Raw genomic sequence first — 15,280 nt, forward strand, 5'->3', positions numbered from 1 at the left:
AAAGTGTCAAAGTTTTCACCAAAGTTTTTCAAAGTGTCAAAATTTTCGCCAAAGTTTTTCAAAGTGTCAAAGTTTTTGTCAAAGTTTTCAAAGTGTCAAAGTTATAACTATAGTTAACTATAGTAAACTATAGTTAACTGTAGTATTTTTTTGTTAGGGTTAAGTTCAAGGTCACTGAAAGAAAAATTTCATAATTCATGTCCGGTCCATATCTTTCTTATGTATAAACTTGGTAAGTTCCTGTATTACACAAAGATTGCTTATGTTTTGAGGGTGTGTCATGATCTTGGCCCAAGGTCATTTGTGCAAGTTTAAGGTCACTGAAAGAAAAAAAAGTTAATAATTTGTGCCTAGTTCATATCTTTCTTATGGGATAAAGTTGGAGGTTTCCTTTATTATACAAATATAGCTTATGACCTGAGGTTGTGTCATGACTTTGAACCAAGGTCACTTGTGCAAGTTCAAGGACTCTGACAGAAAAAAATTCATAATTCATGTAAACCATATCTGTCTTATGGATAAATGTGGTGAGTTCCTATTTTACACAAAGACTGCTTATGATCTGATGTTGTGTCATGATTTTGAACCAAGGTCATTACTGCAAGTTCTAGGTCACTGACAGAAAAAGTTCATAATTCATGTTTGGTCTTTATCTCTTTTATCTCTAATTTTTATTTTTTTTATTGGGCTGCACCTTCGTTTCATTCATTAAAAATATAATGAGCAATTACATTTGCACTAAAAATGTTTTAACATTTCTCTCTGCTTTGAGATCCATAAAGTATTCATGATTTGCCACCTCTGAAAAACCCAGTGGGGTATTTTGTCTCTTTTGGAAAGTCCTAGTTTATTATAAACAGTTTTGGCTGATCATTAAAAGTTTAAAATATAGTAGAGAATAATTGCTAAATTGACCTAAACCAACACCCAGGACAACCATATTGGGTTGCAGGTGGGCAAGTAATTTCACCAATTTGATAACAGGTGCCTGCCCGCGTACAAGTGTTTTTCCAATTAACAAAAAAAAATCATGTACAGTACTCAAATATCTTTTGTGTTATTGCTTTTAAAGTATCATGAATCAAAGCAGAGCACCTGTTTTTACTGCTGTTGACCACTGCATCAGCTGTACATACATATTAAAATTGTTGTTAATTGCTGTTCCCTGGCAATCACACAGCCATGATGTCAATCTTTTAATCGACATGAAGTAGTATTCTGTTCACAGATTCGTGTTGTTTGTAGGTTTTATGAGATTGGTCACTGTCCGATATACCTTCACCTTTTTTTCATTAAATATAATCAACATTATTAAAAATGTATCTTATTGCAGACTCCATGGACATGCATATCCCTCTATTGTACTATTAAGACCCACCCATTCTCTTTCCATAAGAGAACATTGTCACAAACCAGGCCGAATTTTGCTGTGATAGGATCTAAAAAATCATATATAATGCAGTATTCCTTGTAATTAAAATGTGTCCGAACTAATCAAACTATTCAAAAGGTGTTGTATTTATTCATTTATGTTTGAATACTATCAAAATCAATATTACAGTAGATTTTTTTAATTCATGGTAGAAAAAGAGGCCCAAAAAGCAGTTATGTTACATCATTCTTTCTATTTTTAATAACCATGGCAACAACATTCATTGAAATCAGAAACCGATGCACAGAATTACTGTATGTGTCTTAGAGTAATCTACTTGTGTGTCAAGTTATATTGAAATCAGACTAAACTGTATGAGGAGTAATATTGTGAAAGTATTTTGCAGAAATCTTTATTTTCAATAACCATGGCAACTCGTTCATTGAAATCAAAAACCAATACAGCAAAATATGTATTTTAATTTAGTGTACTTCTTACCCAAGTTATATTGAAATCAAACTAAAACTGTAAGAGGAGTAGCATTTTGAAAAATTGTTTACAGACAGACGGATGGACGACGGACACATTACTATTGCATAAGCTCTTCTGTTCTCTGACCAGTAGAGCTAAAAATGAATCTGCAATCAGCTTTTATGGAATTTCACATATATTTACCCATAAGCCAAAATTCTGTCAGATTCCTCCAGGGACTTTTGATTCCTCTCCACCTCCTCTTTAACTTCAAAGCTTTTAATATTCAGGTCATCCATTCTAAAAGGAAAAACAAAATATTTCAATATTTGGGATTTTGTAATATATTCTTCCAAGAATGTTAATTTTATGAAAGTTGAATGAAAAGTGTCAACATTTTAGATTAATTTTCAGGGTCTGAAACTGAGGCATGTTTGACCGACACAGTCTAGTACATGTAAATGAGTGGTCTAACATGTAAAATGTACCTAACTAGACCGATGGTCATGTTGATAAAATAACTGCTAAAACCCATTCCAAAACTTTTTAAAAATTGTAATGTCCACCATTCTGAACACCCATAATTTGGTAAAAAAAAAAAAAAAATTCCCTTATGACACAATTGCTATTTTAAGTCACAGTTGTAATTGATAAGTTTGGCACATCCACTTGACATTTAAGCCTGTCTCATTCGTAATTAAGACATCGCACAGGAAGGCCTGTCCATAATAAGACCATGGAACATTAACTGGCAAGATTGGAAATATGCAGCTGATGTCAATTCTACCTGTTACAATCAAAACATTCAATAATAGACAATAGAATTGGTAGGTACAGTTTGACATGGACAGCCCAGAAAACATTGGATTGAAATTCCAGTTTGAAATTCATTTTCAATCCATATTTCCATATTTCCAATCTTGCCAGTTTATGTTCCATTGGTCTTATTATAGTATGCGGAGATTTTTATTTATAAAGAGAAATGTTAAAATACCAAGAGGCTGTGGAAATTCTCCAGAGGGGCATTAAACAACATACAATCAATCAAATGGCTCTAGAGTCGCTATACATATAGAAACTAGCATCATTGGAGTTTTATGAAGACATTACATTAGACAACTGACTTTTACATTTTAGTATATGGAGTTTGTATGTGTTTAAATTGTAAAAGTCAGTCGTCAACTGTAAAAGTAAGTTTCTTCATAAAACTCCATTTATATCAATATGTATAATAAATAGTTATTGGAAAAAACCTATTTTCTGCAATTGATTTATTACTACAGGTAACTCTTGATGGCTCGAACTTCGATCTCTTGAAGTTCTTGATCGCTCGAAGTGAGTCTCCGGTCCCGATTTTTTCCCCTATATAACTAAGCAAATTTACTCTTGATTTCTCGAACTCTTGATCTCTCGAAACCCTTGATCCATCGAAGTCAAAATGCAGTCCTGCTGTGCATATTCTATTGAAATTGACCCTTGATACCTTGAAGTGGCTAAGTGTATACAAAGTTACATAATTAGCAACTTTACCTGGACATTTAATGACCCCAGGCAGAAGACACGGGTCTCGTGAAACGAGATGTTTATTCAGGTGACACTTATTCTGCAAGATGATTATTGATCTGTAATTAATCTTATGGTGCCTATATGCTATTCAAATAATTATGATTGCCTGTATTACAATAATTTAGAAACGCAGTGTCACTGAGAAATTATAATGGCAGATTACGTGATGAAACACGTACTTAATGGATTTAATTTTTATTTCGAATCAGTTTCAAAGTTTAATGAAATATGAAAATTCAGAAACAGCCTCACTGTCAATATGACGACTACTGTTTGACAAATACATACAGAATTTCGTTCAATGCACATGTTTGGAAAAGTCACAATGTTATGCTATGTACCATGCTACACTGGTAAAATTCCGTTTTCATATTACGAATGCGTAGAATGATGTCCGTATGATAATAAATAAATACATGTAAATACATACGAACTGACGATGAACATTTTTTGCTTTACACAGTTTAATAAATATTCATCTTAAATACGAAAAAAATATCATTATTTTATAAAAACCACGTGAAAAAGTAAGGATTGCATGAAAATCATTACATCCAGTAAGACTAATTTTAAAACCTGTCAAACAAACCCGGAAAAATCCGGACTCTTGAAAACTCGAACTCTTGATCACTCGAAGTTTTTCCTTGGTCCCGCTGACTTCGAGGTATCGAGAGTTACCTGTATTTAAGATATTTCTTTTAAAGGATGATTTGACACAACTGTTAAGTGCATGTGAGGCCCCTTTATCCACAGTGAATTGTATTTAATCTACAATGATTTTGATAGTTTTCAAACAAGACGCCTTTTGAATAGTTTGAATAGTTTTGACACATATGAACTATAAGGAAAACTGCATTATCAATAATTTTAAAGACCCTGTATTTGCAAAATTTGGCCTGGTTTGTGACAATACAGTGGCTGCAACGTTATTGTTGACAAACCAATCGTGTAGAATCGTTCTTGTATCGTGCGTGATCGTTCGTGTAACATGCAAGATCGTGCATGCATCAGACTCAATCGTTTGCGGTTTAAATCGTGCGTTATGAAACCTGTTAATTTCGTTTTGTAAGTTTTTATTGGAATGTTTTTGTTTAAATATATATATAAATATGCATATTGCTTGTATGTTTTTTTTTGTTTTTAACCAAAATAAAATAAATGAAGTGGAACGAACTAATTATTGCTGTGAATAAGTAATATAGTAAGTCGTACATTGTTATGTTCTTATCGCTGCAAAAAGTGTGACTTTTGTGATAAACTGTACAAAGAAATGTAACCGTGCGTTTGTGTTAGCAATCGTGTAAGATCATGTAATATGTAGAATCGTGTGTGTGAAGGATCATTCGTGTAACAGGTTTTATCGGGCATTAATCATGCGGAATCGTTCGTGTAACGTAATCATGCGTGTAACTTGTCAACAATAACGTTGCAGCCACTGTATGTTCAATTATGGAAAGAGAATAGGCAGGTCATAGTACAACAGAGAGATATGCATGTCCGAGGATTCTACCATAAATGTCATATACACTCTGTAGTCGCTTATCGAGAACAATTGTCCAATCTGATTACAGAACAAAAAAACATGCTGGTTTACTACATGTTTACATTTTATCAAAAACATGTGGTTTAGGGCAATTTACCTGTTATCCTCTTCTACATTTCAAACTTTTATAATGCTCAGCAAAGGTTGTTTATACTTTCTGGGTCAAGAAATGCACATGAAATTGTATATTCACTTATTCTCAGGAATATGTGGAGACTTACACTCAGCAAATTGCCCACAAAACACTTTACAAAACTTTCAGCTATTATATACATTTATCAATTGTTTGTAACTCCACAATTGTACATAATATGTAGAACCGTGTCTAATCTGACTCAAATGCATCAAAAAAATTTTCAGAAAGAAGGTAAAATAAGCCTTTTTTCCAAGCATGAAATTCCTTTAGTATTTTGTGGAACACACTTGTTACTCCCATCTCGTTTAGCTGATTGGTCTGTTAGAAAGTATGGCCATGCAGTGCCTCGATTAGCATTTGAATTTATCATAAAATCTTGTTTCATCGATCTTTTTATAATGGGAAAGGCCAGCTAGACTTCACAATTTTTTTTTAAAATAGCATGCGGGTGCAGTTACATGTAGGTACAATTTTCTCCTGTCCAATACATAGGTAGATTTCAATAAAATGTATACAGTGACCAGCAAAGTGAGAAAAATGTAACCACTTGCACTTATACATGTATATTCTCAGGGTTTTTACAAGTGAGGCAAGGTCAAAATTCAATGGGAATTGGATGTAAATGAAAGATCTATATCATTCTTTCAAATTCGTATTCCATTATTATAATATTTTTAAAAATATTTGTTACAATGTTGGAAACAATACCAAATATTTACATCTGCAGTGTTTTACTACTAAGCCAACTGTGAAATTGATTTGAATATCATTTTCATGTCTACTCACACATTGAAATATACACGGAGAAGCATGCATTAACGTGATGCCACAATAAGGTTACAGTGATGTTATCAAGTATAACGATAAAGGTCAGCAAGAAATTCAAATATTTAAAAATATATTTTCTGGTGTTTCCAGGCATATTTTTTATGAAGGGCTGGCACATTTCATGAAATATGCTTACTTTACAAGTCTGTTTGATTTACACACCAATAAATAACACAGAACTAAAAAAAAACATTCCTTAAATATACCTAAAATGTTTTTGTTTAATTTAAAATTAAATTTATTATCATTCAACATATTATCATATTTTCATTTCTTATATTACACTATTTATAGTTTGTGGATGGATTTTTCTAAATCGAATTTGTATGTTATAGGATATTTTTCATTAATCTTTATATAATTCGGAATGATTTAATAAAAATTCATTTTCTTACTTAATTTACACAAATGTGTAAACCATTTTCAGATACCATTTCTTTGATGGTGTATTCAGATTTTTAATTGGATAAAAAAATTGTTTAAAAATGTATTTTTAATGGTGACGACAGTCGGGCCATTATTTTGGATACTATATTGCAAAAAAATAATCATTTACTAACTATTCCTGTGGAATAGTAAAATTCCACAGAAAGGACAAGTATTAAGGTTTGGTATGAGACAAATCCACATGAGTATGTAATGAGTGGTTATATTTATCTTTTTATAGTATACTTGTGTACAAAGTTACATTGAAATCAGATCATAACTGTAGGAGGAGTAACATTTTGAAAGTACACGTTTTTTCACAGAAATCAAAATTAAAACAGAAACACAGAATGATGTGTCCTAGTGTAGTCTACTTGGTGCCAAGTTATATTGAAATCAAACCAAAACTTAAGGAGTAGCATTTTAAAAGTTTTTCTACAAAAATTTCAAAACTGTAGGAGGAGTAGATTCTAAAAAATTGTTAACAGATGGACAGATAAATGGACACCTTTCCACTGCATAATGTGATTGTCTTCAGCCCTGGGGCCATAAAACTTAGACGAGTTCACTTTTGATCTCAGTCTCACTTTTTCACTATTTATTCCTTTGGTAAAAGTGAATCAGTGTAACTGAGATAAAATGTGAGCTTGTCTTAGTTTTATGGCCCCAGAGCCAGGTCTCTGGCCACTAGAGCTTAAAATAAGCCTCTAATTGTTTTTTTTCAACCTTTACATTTTTTTACCCGATCTACCTACTTTTGTGACAGCCTGGCTCCTAAGCTACTGGAGGACACACTGGACTGGGCCCCGCTGGCTCCTAAACCACTGTCTCTGTATGCAAAGTCCTGTGACATTGGGCGAGGACTCAGTGGTTTCCCTGACAACCCCTGCCACTGGACCGGGAGGGAGAAGCCTTTGATATGTGTCCTCATGCCCTCCTTGGCTTGTTCAGCTAATGACAAACATTCTCTGTCCATCTGATGAGAGACAAGTTCTTCTTCACAGAAATGAACAAGTAAATTACTAGTAAGTCTACATTCTAAAAGTAACTACTACTGCACAGAGTCAAATGATCTGTATGTGTTTATATGTATATTCTATATTCCTAAAAGTGAACTAACATTTTTAAAAATGCAATTAAATTGCAGACTTGAATATTGTGTATAAAGCTATATATTTTTTACCTTGTCGATGCGATTACTGAGCTTCTCCCGACAATCGCTGACAGAAGCGATATTCTGTTCAACCTTCTTTGTTCTCTGAACATTCTTCAGCAGTAATCTAAAAGTGTTATAAACATAGGTAATCAGAGATTACAGAGCTCACCTCAACGTGTGTTGTCTTTAAGTAAGGCAAATTAAGTCACACAATTAACCAACAAAAAGTGTACATCCAAAAATGCAAAATTTATGCAATTTTGATACTTTGGAATAGACCTATATAAAAACTAAAAACTAGTTCTTCATCATGAAAATGTAATTAAAATCTAGCATCTGAAGCAAGATTGAGAATTTTCATCCCTTGATGCATCATTTGTGCAACTGGTTTATATAAGCCTTATAGTTTCTTGGTGATAGACTTGCACCCATAACTTTTACGAGGTCAGTTATCTGGAAAATGTAGCATCTGAAGCAAGTCCATTAGTGTGCATCCTAAGATGTATCATCCATGCAAGTTTGGTCAACATAGGGCTTAAAGTTACTTGCAAATGAAACCTGTATAAAAAAAATAACCTTTCCACTAAACAAGAAAATGTAGGTCAGATTCAGCATCCGAAGCCAGCCTAGTAGAATGCACCCTTAGATGTACCATCCATGCAAGTTTGGTCATTATAGGACTCAAAGTTACTTGGAAATGAATCCTGCACCATAAACTTTAACCTGTTTACTCAACCGGAAAATGTAGGTCAGATTCAGCATCCGAAGCAAGTCTGGTAGTATGCATCCTAAGATGTACCATCCATGCAATTTAGTCGTTATAGGGTTCATAGTACATGTACCTTGGAAATGAAACCTGCACCATAAATTTTAACCTGTTCACTCAACCGGAAAATGTAGGTCAGATTCAGCATCTGAAGCAGGTCTTGTAATATGCATCCTAAGATGTACCATTCATGCAAGTTTGGTCTTTATATGTCTCATAGTACAGACCCTAAACCGTGCTACTACACCTCAGAAACAAACCGTACCGTTCCGTGCACAAAGCGTACCGTACCGTGAACAAAGCGAACAGTTCCGTTCTCAAAGCGTACCGTACCGTGCACAAAGCGAACCGTTCCGTGTACAAAGCGTACCGTACCGTGCACAAAGCGAACCGTTCCATGCGCAAAGCGTACCGTACCGTCCACAAAGCGTACCGTTCCGTGTAAGAAACGAACCGTACCGTTCTTTGGTTAATTATGCAAACCACGCCTCCAATTATTTTCGAACCGTGCTTTAACCAAATAAGTCATTTTGGTTTATTTCTCTCAATAGCGCCCGTGAAAGAGGACGGGGGTTATTTCTGGCTATTTGAAACACCATTATGAAGTAATATGCATCTGGGCTTTCAACTGTGAAAATTTTAACAACTAGACAGAGTTTACATTGATTACTCATTTGCAAAAAAATTAGATCAACTCGTTGTGTTTGTGATCAAAGGTAAAGTACAGGCCACGAGTTTTTCCCGCAAAACACGGGCACCGTGAACTTTAAACTCGATGTCGGCATCTTTGAAGTCAGCGATGGCACCGTGTAACACGGTATATAACAGTTTCCCATTACGGAACTGATAATAAATATTTTCATTTTCTTTATTTACATGTAAGAATCAACTTTTCAAAAAAAATGTTTATTGTACTTAAATATTCGTAATTTAACTATACAGAATGTTTAAACTAATTCCCTGGTTGTCTTGACTTAATTTTGATTTTAATTTTGCCCAATTCAATTGCTGAATCAGATACACGATCGTTTTTGCCGTAAGTATGCATTCATATGTAGTTCATATCAGATGCCTGATTTTACTAATTAATTATTTTGTAAGAAATTTAAAACACATAATTATGAACTGTTTAGCTAGAGTAAAATAAACAAAATGTATGAGACTCATAAACATTTATTAATTCTGCTCAGATAATTATACTCGGCGAATCCCTGATGCAGTAAGACTTTCACTGAAAATCGGCAATTCTGTCTAATATGGATTTAAATATTACATGCGGGAAACAGGGACTTCAGATTTCTACTGAACGGATATAATCTGACTAATAAAAATCATAGTCTACAGCATACATGCTTATTTGTGTCTGAAAAAAGGATAACTTACAAAATAAAATGAAAATAAAAAGTACAATGACTTTTCTCAATCATCTTTCAAGCCACATTATGTTTGTTACCCCCCCCCTTTCTAGAAGTCGATACTAATTAGCTAGTTAAAACTTATCAAAAGTCTGCGAATTTATGTGACGCTATAATAATAATTAATGGATACAGCCTTTTCTGACTGTGTCTGAAAAGGGACATTTTAGGAAGTAGATGAGTTTCGCTGAATCTCAATTGAGTGAGTTTTAAAAATGCATGTACACTTGATGTAGTCAAAACTAAATAATTTGAAAGGTGTGTTAAATACACGGCACTCCGACCCTATGGCTGTGACCCAATATTTTTTAAAAGGTGTGAATTCTGAACTGACCATCAGAATGTTTCAAATCAAAGAGAAATTCTTTTTGCGTAAACATACTTTCAAGGTCACCTACCGGTATCGTCATGCGATTTTGATTGACAGGTGATTCACAAGGATTTCCTATGTGCAGAGAATGAATGCATTGCGCAGTTGTTGTAACTAGGTTGAGTTTGAACCAAAGTTGTGGCAATTAAATAGCATCTGTGACTTTGGCAATGTAAATAAAACAAAGAATGAGATAAATACAAGGGTTTTTTTTTTGTTTGTTTGTTTTTTTTTTTTTTTACAGATCGTGTAACGGGGTTGCATCTCTCCCGCTTTCTCTCTCTCTTTCACGACATAGTATTTACACATTTTACAAGAAAAGAAAAACTTACCAAAATGAAGTAAAACTTATCTAAATAATTACTTAGACTGAAAGGATTTTTAAAAACATACATGCCCTGTACATTTTTTAAAATTATTTTCTTCAACATTTTTTATTAATAAATTTATTTTTTGTTACTGATATTTCTCTTCTTAGGCAGACATTTAAACGATAGATCAAACAATTTTAAAAATGAGAAACAATCTACATTTCTTATTACTAAGATTAAAAATAAAAGCACGATAAGTCTTATTTGTTTCTATAGTTCAATCAATTGAAAATAATTTATATACGTGTATAGTGTTAAATATAGAACAAGCATATATTCAATTATGTTTAAGCTTTATTCTAGAATGAAAAATCATTATATACATGTGTGTATTTTTTCTATTTAAGACACAGCCTCCGCATACGTAAAATTAAAATACGTACGGAAATATTTACCTCCTATATATCAATATATTTACAAATGCCAAAAAGATCAGCGGGACAATGTTTTTCCTTTCATTTTATTTTCTTATTTCCTCCATCTCTGCTTCTGTTTAAATATATTTTAAAATTGAAACCGAAACATAGCATACAAGGCTATGATAAACACATAAGCATACATGTACATGTAATAAAACATTTGAACTTCCCTAATAAATAAATAATCATTAATGCTTCAATTTATTTGAAATATACATGTAAATAAATTACATTCTTTAATAACGGAAAAAAATTGTACACGTGCATAACGATCTTCAAAATTCGTTTAAAATGGACTAATTTTTAGCAGCCAATCAATGATCAAAGCTAACAGGCTCCGCCCACTTCATTTGCATACCGTTTCCTAAAGCGTACCGTTCACAAAACGAACCGTTCCGTGCAAGAAACGAAACGTACCGTCCACAAAGCGTACCGTTCCGTGTAAGAAACGAACCGTACCGTGCACAAAGCGTACCGTTCCGTGCACAAAGCGAACCGTTCCGTTCTCAAAGCGTACCGTACCGTGAACAAAGCGAACCGTTCCGTTCTCAAAGCGTACCGAACCGTACCGTGCAAGTGGTGTAGTAGCACGGTTTAGGGTCTGTAACTTGGAAATGAAACCTGCACCAAAAACTTTAACCTGTTCACTCAACCTGAAAATGTAGGTCAGATTCAGCATCCGAAGCAAGTCTAGTAGAATACATCCTAAGATGTACCATCCATGCAAGTTTCGTCATTATAGGGCTCAAAGTATCTTCAAAATGAAACCTTCACCAAAAACTTTAACCTGTTCACTCAACCAGAAAATGTAGGTCAGATTCAGCATCCGAAGCAAGGCTGGTAGTATGCATCCTAAGATGTATCATCCATGTAAGTTTGGTCAACATAGGGCTTATAGTTACTCGGAAATGAGACCTACACCAAAAACTGCACCAACAAGATGTGTTTGTGAAACACTGATGCCAACATAGCGAAGGTTAAGCTTTCTCTAATGCTGATCAAATATGTTGGTACCTTAAGTAAGGCCTTTTCAGAAGAAATACATATGTGAAATAAAAAAACCCTAGCACCACCTGTTCAAGGGTTATGACCAAGGTAAACATTTTTAAATGAAGGACAAACTCTGGGTCAAGGTCAAAGGGTCAATGTTGTTGGTTTCTAATGAAAGGCCTTGTCTCAAAGATAACATATGGTAAGTATGAAAGCGCTGGCCCTTACTGTTCAATAGATATGGCCAAGGTGAACATTTGTAAGGTCAAACTCCAAGGTCAAGGTCAAAGTTGATGATATCCAATAAAAGGTCTTCTCACAAGGATTACATATTTGCAGTATGAAAGCCCTAGCCCTTACCGTTCAAAGTTATGACCAAAGTTAAAGTTTTTTCGTAAGTACGGAAATCTCCAGGGTCAAGGTCAAAATTCTTGGTTTTAAATGAAAGGTCTTGCCAAAAAGAAGTGATATTTGAAAAATGAAATTCCTAGTAACTACCGTTTAAAAATTATGACCAAAGTAAAAATCTGCAATTTTTGTGTAAAAGTGGGTCTAACTCCAAGGTCAAGGTCAAAAGGTCAAGGTGTTTGATATCAAATGAGAAGTCTTGTCACAAGAATTGAATATGTGAAGTATGAAAGCCCTAGTACTAACCCTTCAAAAATTATTGTCAAGGTTGTATTTTTAAAGTAATTCAAACTTCAAGGTCAAGGTCAAAGGGTCAAGGTTCTTGGTATCAAATGAAGCGTCTTCTCACAAGGATTACATATGTGAAAAATGAAAGCCCTAGCACTTTTAGTTTAAAAGTTATAGCCAAGGTTAAAGTTTTTTTGTAAGTACAGAAATCCCTAAGGTCAAGGTCAAAAGGTCAAGGTTGTTGAGATCCAATAAAAGGTCTTTTCACAAACTATATACATGTCAAGTATAAATGTCCTGGTGTCTACTGTTCAAAAGATATGGCCAAAGTAAAAGTTCAAAATTTTTGTGTAAATGTGGGTCAAACTCCAAGGTCAAGGTCAAAAGGTCAAATTTGGTGGTACCCAAAGAAAGGTCTTGTCACAAGGAATACACATGTGAAACATGAAGGCCATAGCTCCACCAGATCAAAAGTTATGGGCAAGGTTAAAGTTTTTGCGGACAAACAGAGAGACAGACAGAGAGACAGAGAGACAGACGGACACGACAAAAACTATATACCCCCAAACTTCGTTTACGGGGGCATAAAAATGTTAACCTGCACCAAAAACATTAACCTGGTCATTCCTTTGCTGAAATTGCAGCATCTGAAACTTTGACTGGTACAATGAAACACACTAGCAACATCTTCCATGCATGTCTAATCAATATAGGACATAGAAGTACTTAAAAAGAAAACTGCTCCAAAAAACTTAACCTTAACCCGGGACGCCGATGCCGAGGGTATCACATAAGCTCCCCCCAACTTCGTTGAGGTGAGCTAAAAATGAATTACTTTGTCTAAAATAGTTATTAATATTACATGTATATGCATTGAAGCAAAGTTTTCTACACTGTTGTCTTAGTTGTTGATAATATTTCTTGGAGTTATTCCCCTTTGACCACCTTACCCTATCTGCTTGCCCACTACACTGTACGTTCTGGACAGATTCCTCAGACAGTGACCTTGAAGCAGAGAGACCAGCTGAACACACAGGTCCTGTATCCGGATTCTGAAATAGGGTCAGAGTTCAGGTCATTAATTAGGTCATTAGAAGCTCCAGGTATTCAAGTCACACAATCAATCACACAAAACACATGTTGCCATCGAACACGGTAAATAAAGGTATATTGTTTCCTCGTAGGCCAATCAAAGTTGAGTATTCTTTGTATATTACAGGTGTTGGTGGTCTTACCTGTCCCCCCGTATATTACAGGTGTGTGTAGCCTTACCTGTCTGACTCGTGAACGTATTCCTCTTCTGGACACAGTGTTTTCTGTTTCCTGTCTTTGGTGAAGGCCGTCGAGATCTCCTCTATCTTCCTACACAGGTGCTCAGCTTTCTGAGTGCTGCCATTGGTAAGTCAATTTTGAATTAAATTTGTTTTAACAAACAAAACATAAGAATTACTCTTAATTTGAAATATACGCCCTGTTAACATGGAGAGTTTTATTTGAATTAAACATAAGTTACTGGGAATTAATTTTGAACCATGTTCACATGGAGAATTTAATGCATTTTTATGAGAAACACCATAAAAAACGGTTTTTTGGGGGAACTAAACCTTTCTGATTTCCTTAATGATTTACTTAAGTCTGTTCTCAGTATCTGGTCTAGAGGCCAGGCTCTGTAAGTTGATATTTTTTTTGTAATAGATTTAGTATACATACCAGTTTTCCTCCTCCAAACAGCCCACACAGTGACTAATGGCCTCTTTCTCCTGCTCGTAGATCTTGTTCATCAGGACGTCCATGTACACCTTACATTCTTCTGATCGATTCTCCGCCTGTAATTCAAAAAGGGGTATCATCAACCCAATTCCAAAAAAATCAAGCTCTGAGTTGCTATATTCAATAAATAAACATGAAAATGAAATCTAAGGAATTGAGTGAAATTCCATAATTATATTAATGTTAATGTCTACTAAAACGACATGAATAATGTTTAAAAAAAAAAAAGGCTTGTTGAATTTCCAATTAAAAAAATATTTGTTTGAGCTCCATTACAGGTTCACCTCCACCTCCTACCCACTGCTTATTTCTCCTGACCCAGTTTCTGGGCCCCCTTTTTCCTGACCCAGTTTCTGAGCCCTTTTTTCTGACCCAGTTTCTAAGCCCTCTTTTCTTTACCCAGTTTTTTAGCCCTCTTTTTCTGACCCAGTTTCTGAGCCCTTTTTTCTGACCCAGTTTCTGAGCCCCCTTTTCTAACCCAGTTTTTGAGCCCTCTTTTCTTGACCCAGTTTTTTAGCCCCCCTTTTCTGATCCAGTTTCTGAGCCCCCTTTTCCTCACCTTTTTCAGCACCTCTCTAGGATTAACATCGGACACAGTGTTCTGTATCTTCTGGTATTTATCCCTAATGATGGCGGACATTTCATGGTTCTCTCTCAGTAGAGGTAGTAAAACGTCCAGGTGATCGAGGAAAGAAGTGTATGTCTTGTAGTACATGTTCTGTCTCTTACTGTGTTCCTCCAGTAACCGCATCATGTCTGGAATGGCGTTGTTAATGTGGCTGGTCAAACGGAATATGTAGTCTCTGTCAAAACATCATAAACCTTTTAATTTTTTTTCATAATGATTTGCAAGCTAGTATACTCTTGCTCCCCTCTTTTTTATTATTAATTTATTTAGGTAATAATTATTCCACTCCCTTTGATCCACCTGTGTTGATCCCCACCAAAGTGTTATTGCTTGGAGTCTGTAACTCAAATACATAATTTTTTTAAATTAATTTATCTACAAATTTCTTTTGGTACTTTACCTACTCAAGATAAAACA

At 34.6% G+C, this 15,280-nt stretch overlaps 1 protein-coding gene across 1 annotated transcript in view; it reads right to left on the bottom strand.

Annotated features, from left to right (window-relative positions):
• LOC134263801 (serine/threonine-protein kinase TBK1-like) overlaps positions 1-15,280 on the bottom strand; it is a 37,001-nt gene that overhangs the window by 7,864 nt on the left and 13,857 nt on the right. The window contains exons 9-15 of the mRNA XM_062746182.1: positions 14,795-15,038; positions 14,176-14,291; positions 13,738-13,854; positions 13,416-13,517; positions 7,526-7,622; positions 7,098-7,318; positions 2,048-2,143 (exon numbers count right to left, since the gene is read on the bottom strand). Of these exons, the coding sequence (XP_062602166.1) occupies positions 2,048-2,143; positions 7,098-7,318; positions 7,526-7,622; positions 13,416-13,517; positions 13,738-13,854; positions 14,176-14,291; positions 14,795-15,038 (993 nt within the window). The remainder of the gene's footprint in view (positions 1-2,047; positions 2,144-7,097; positions 7,319-7,525; positions 7,623-13,415; positions 13,518-13,737; positions 13,855-14,175; positions 14,292-14,794; positions 15,039-15,280) is intronic.

The sequence above is a fragment of the Saccostrea cucullata genome, unplaced genomic scaffold (assembly GCF_032062105.1).
Source record: "Saccostrea cucullata isolate Sc308-1 unplaced genomic scaffold, CSIRO_AGI_Scuc_v1 ctg983, whole genome shotgun sequence".
Lineage (NCBI taxonomy): Eukaryota > Metazoa > Mollusca > Bivalvia > Ostreida > Ostreidae > Saccostrea > Saccostrea cuccullata.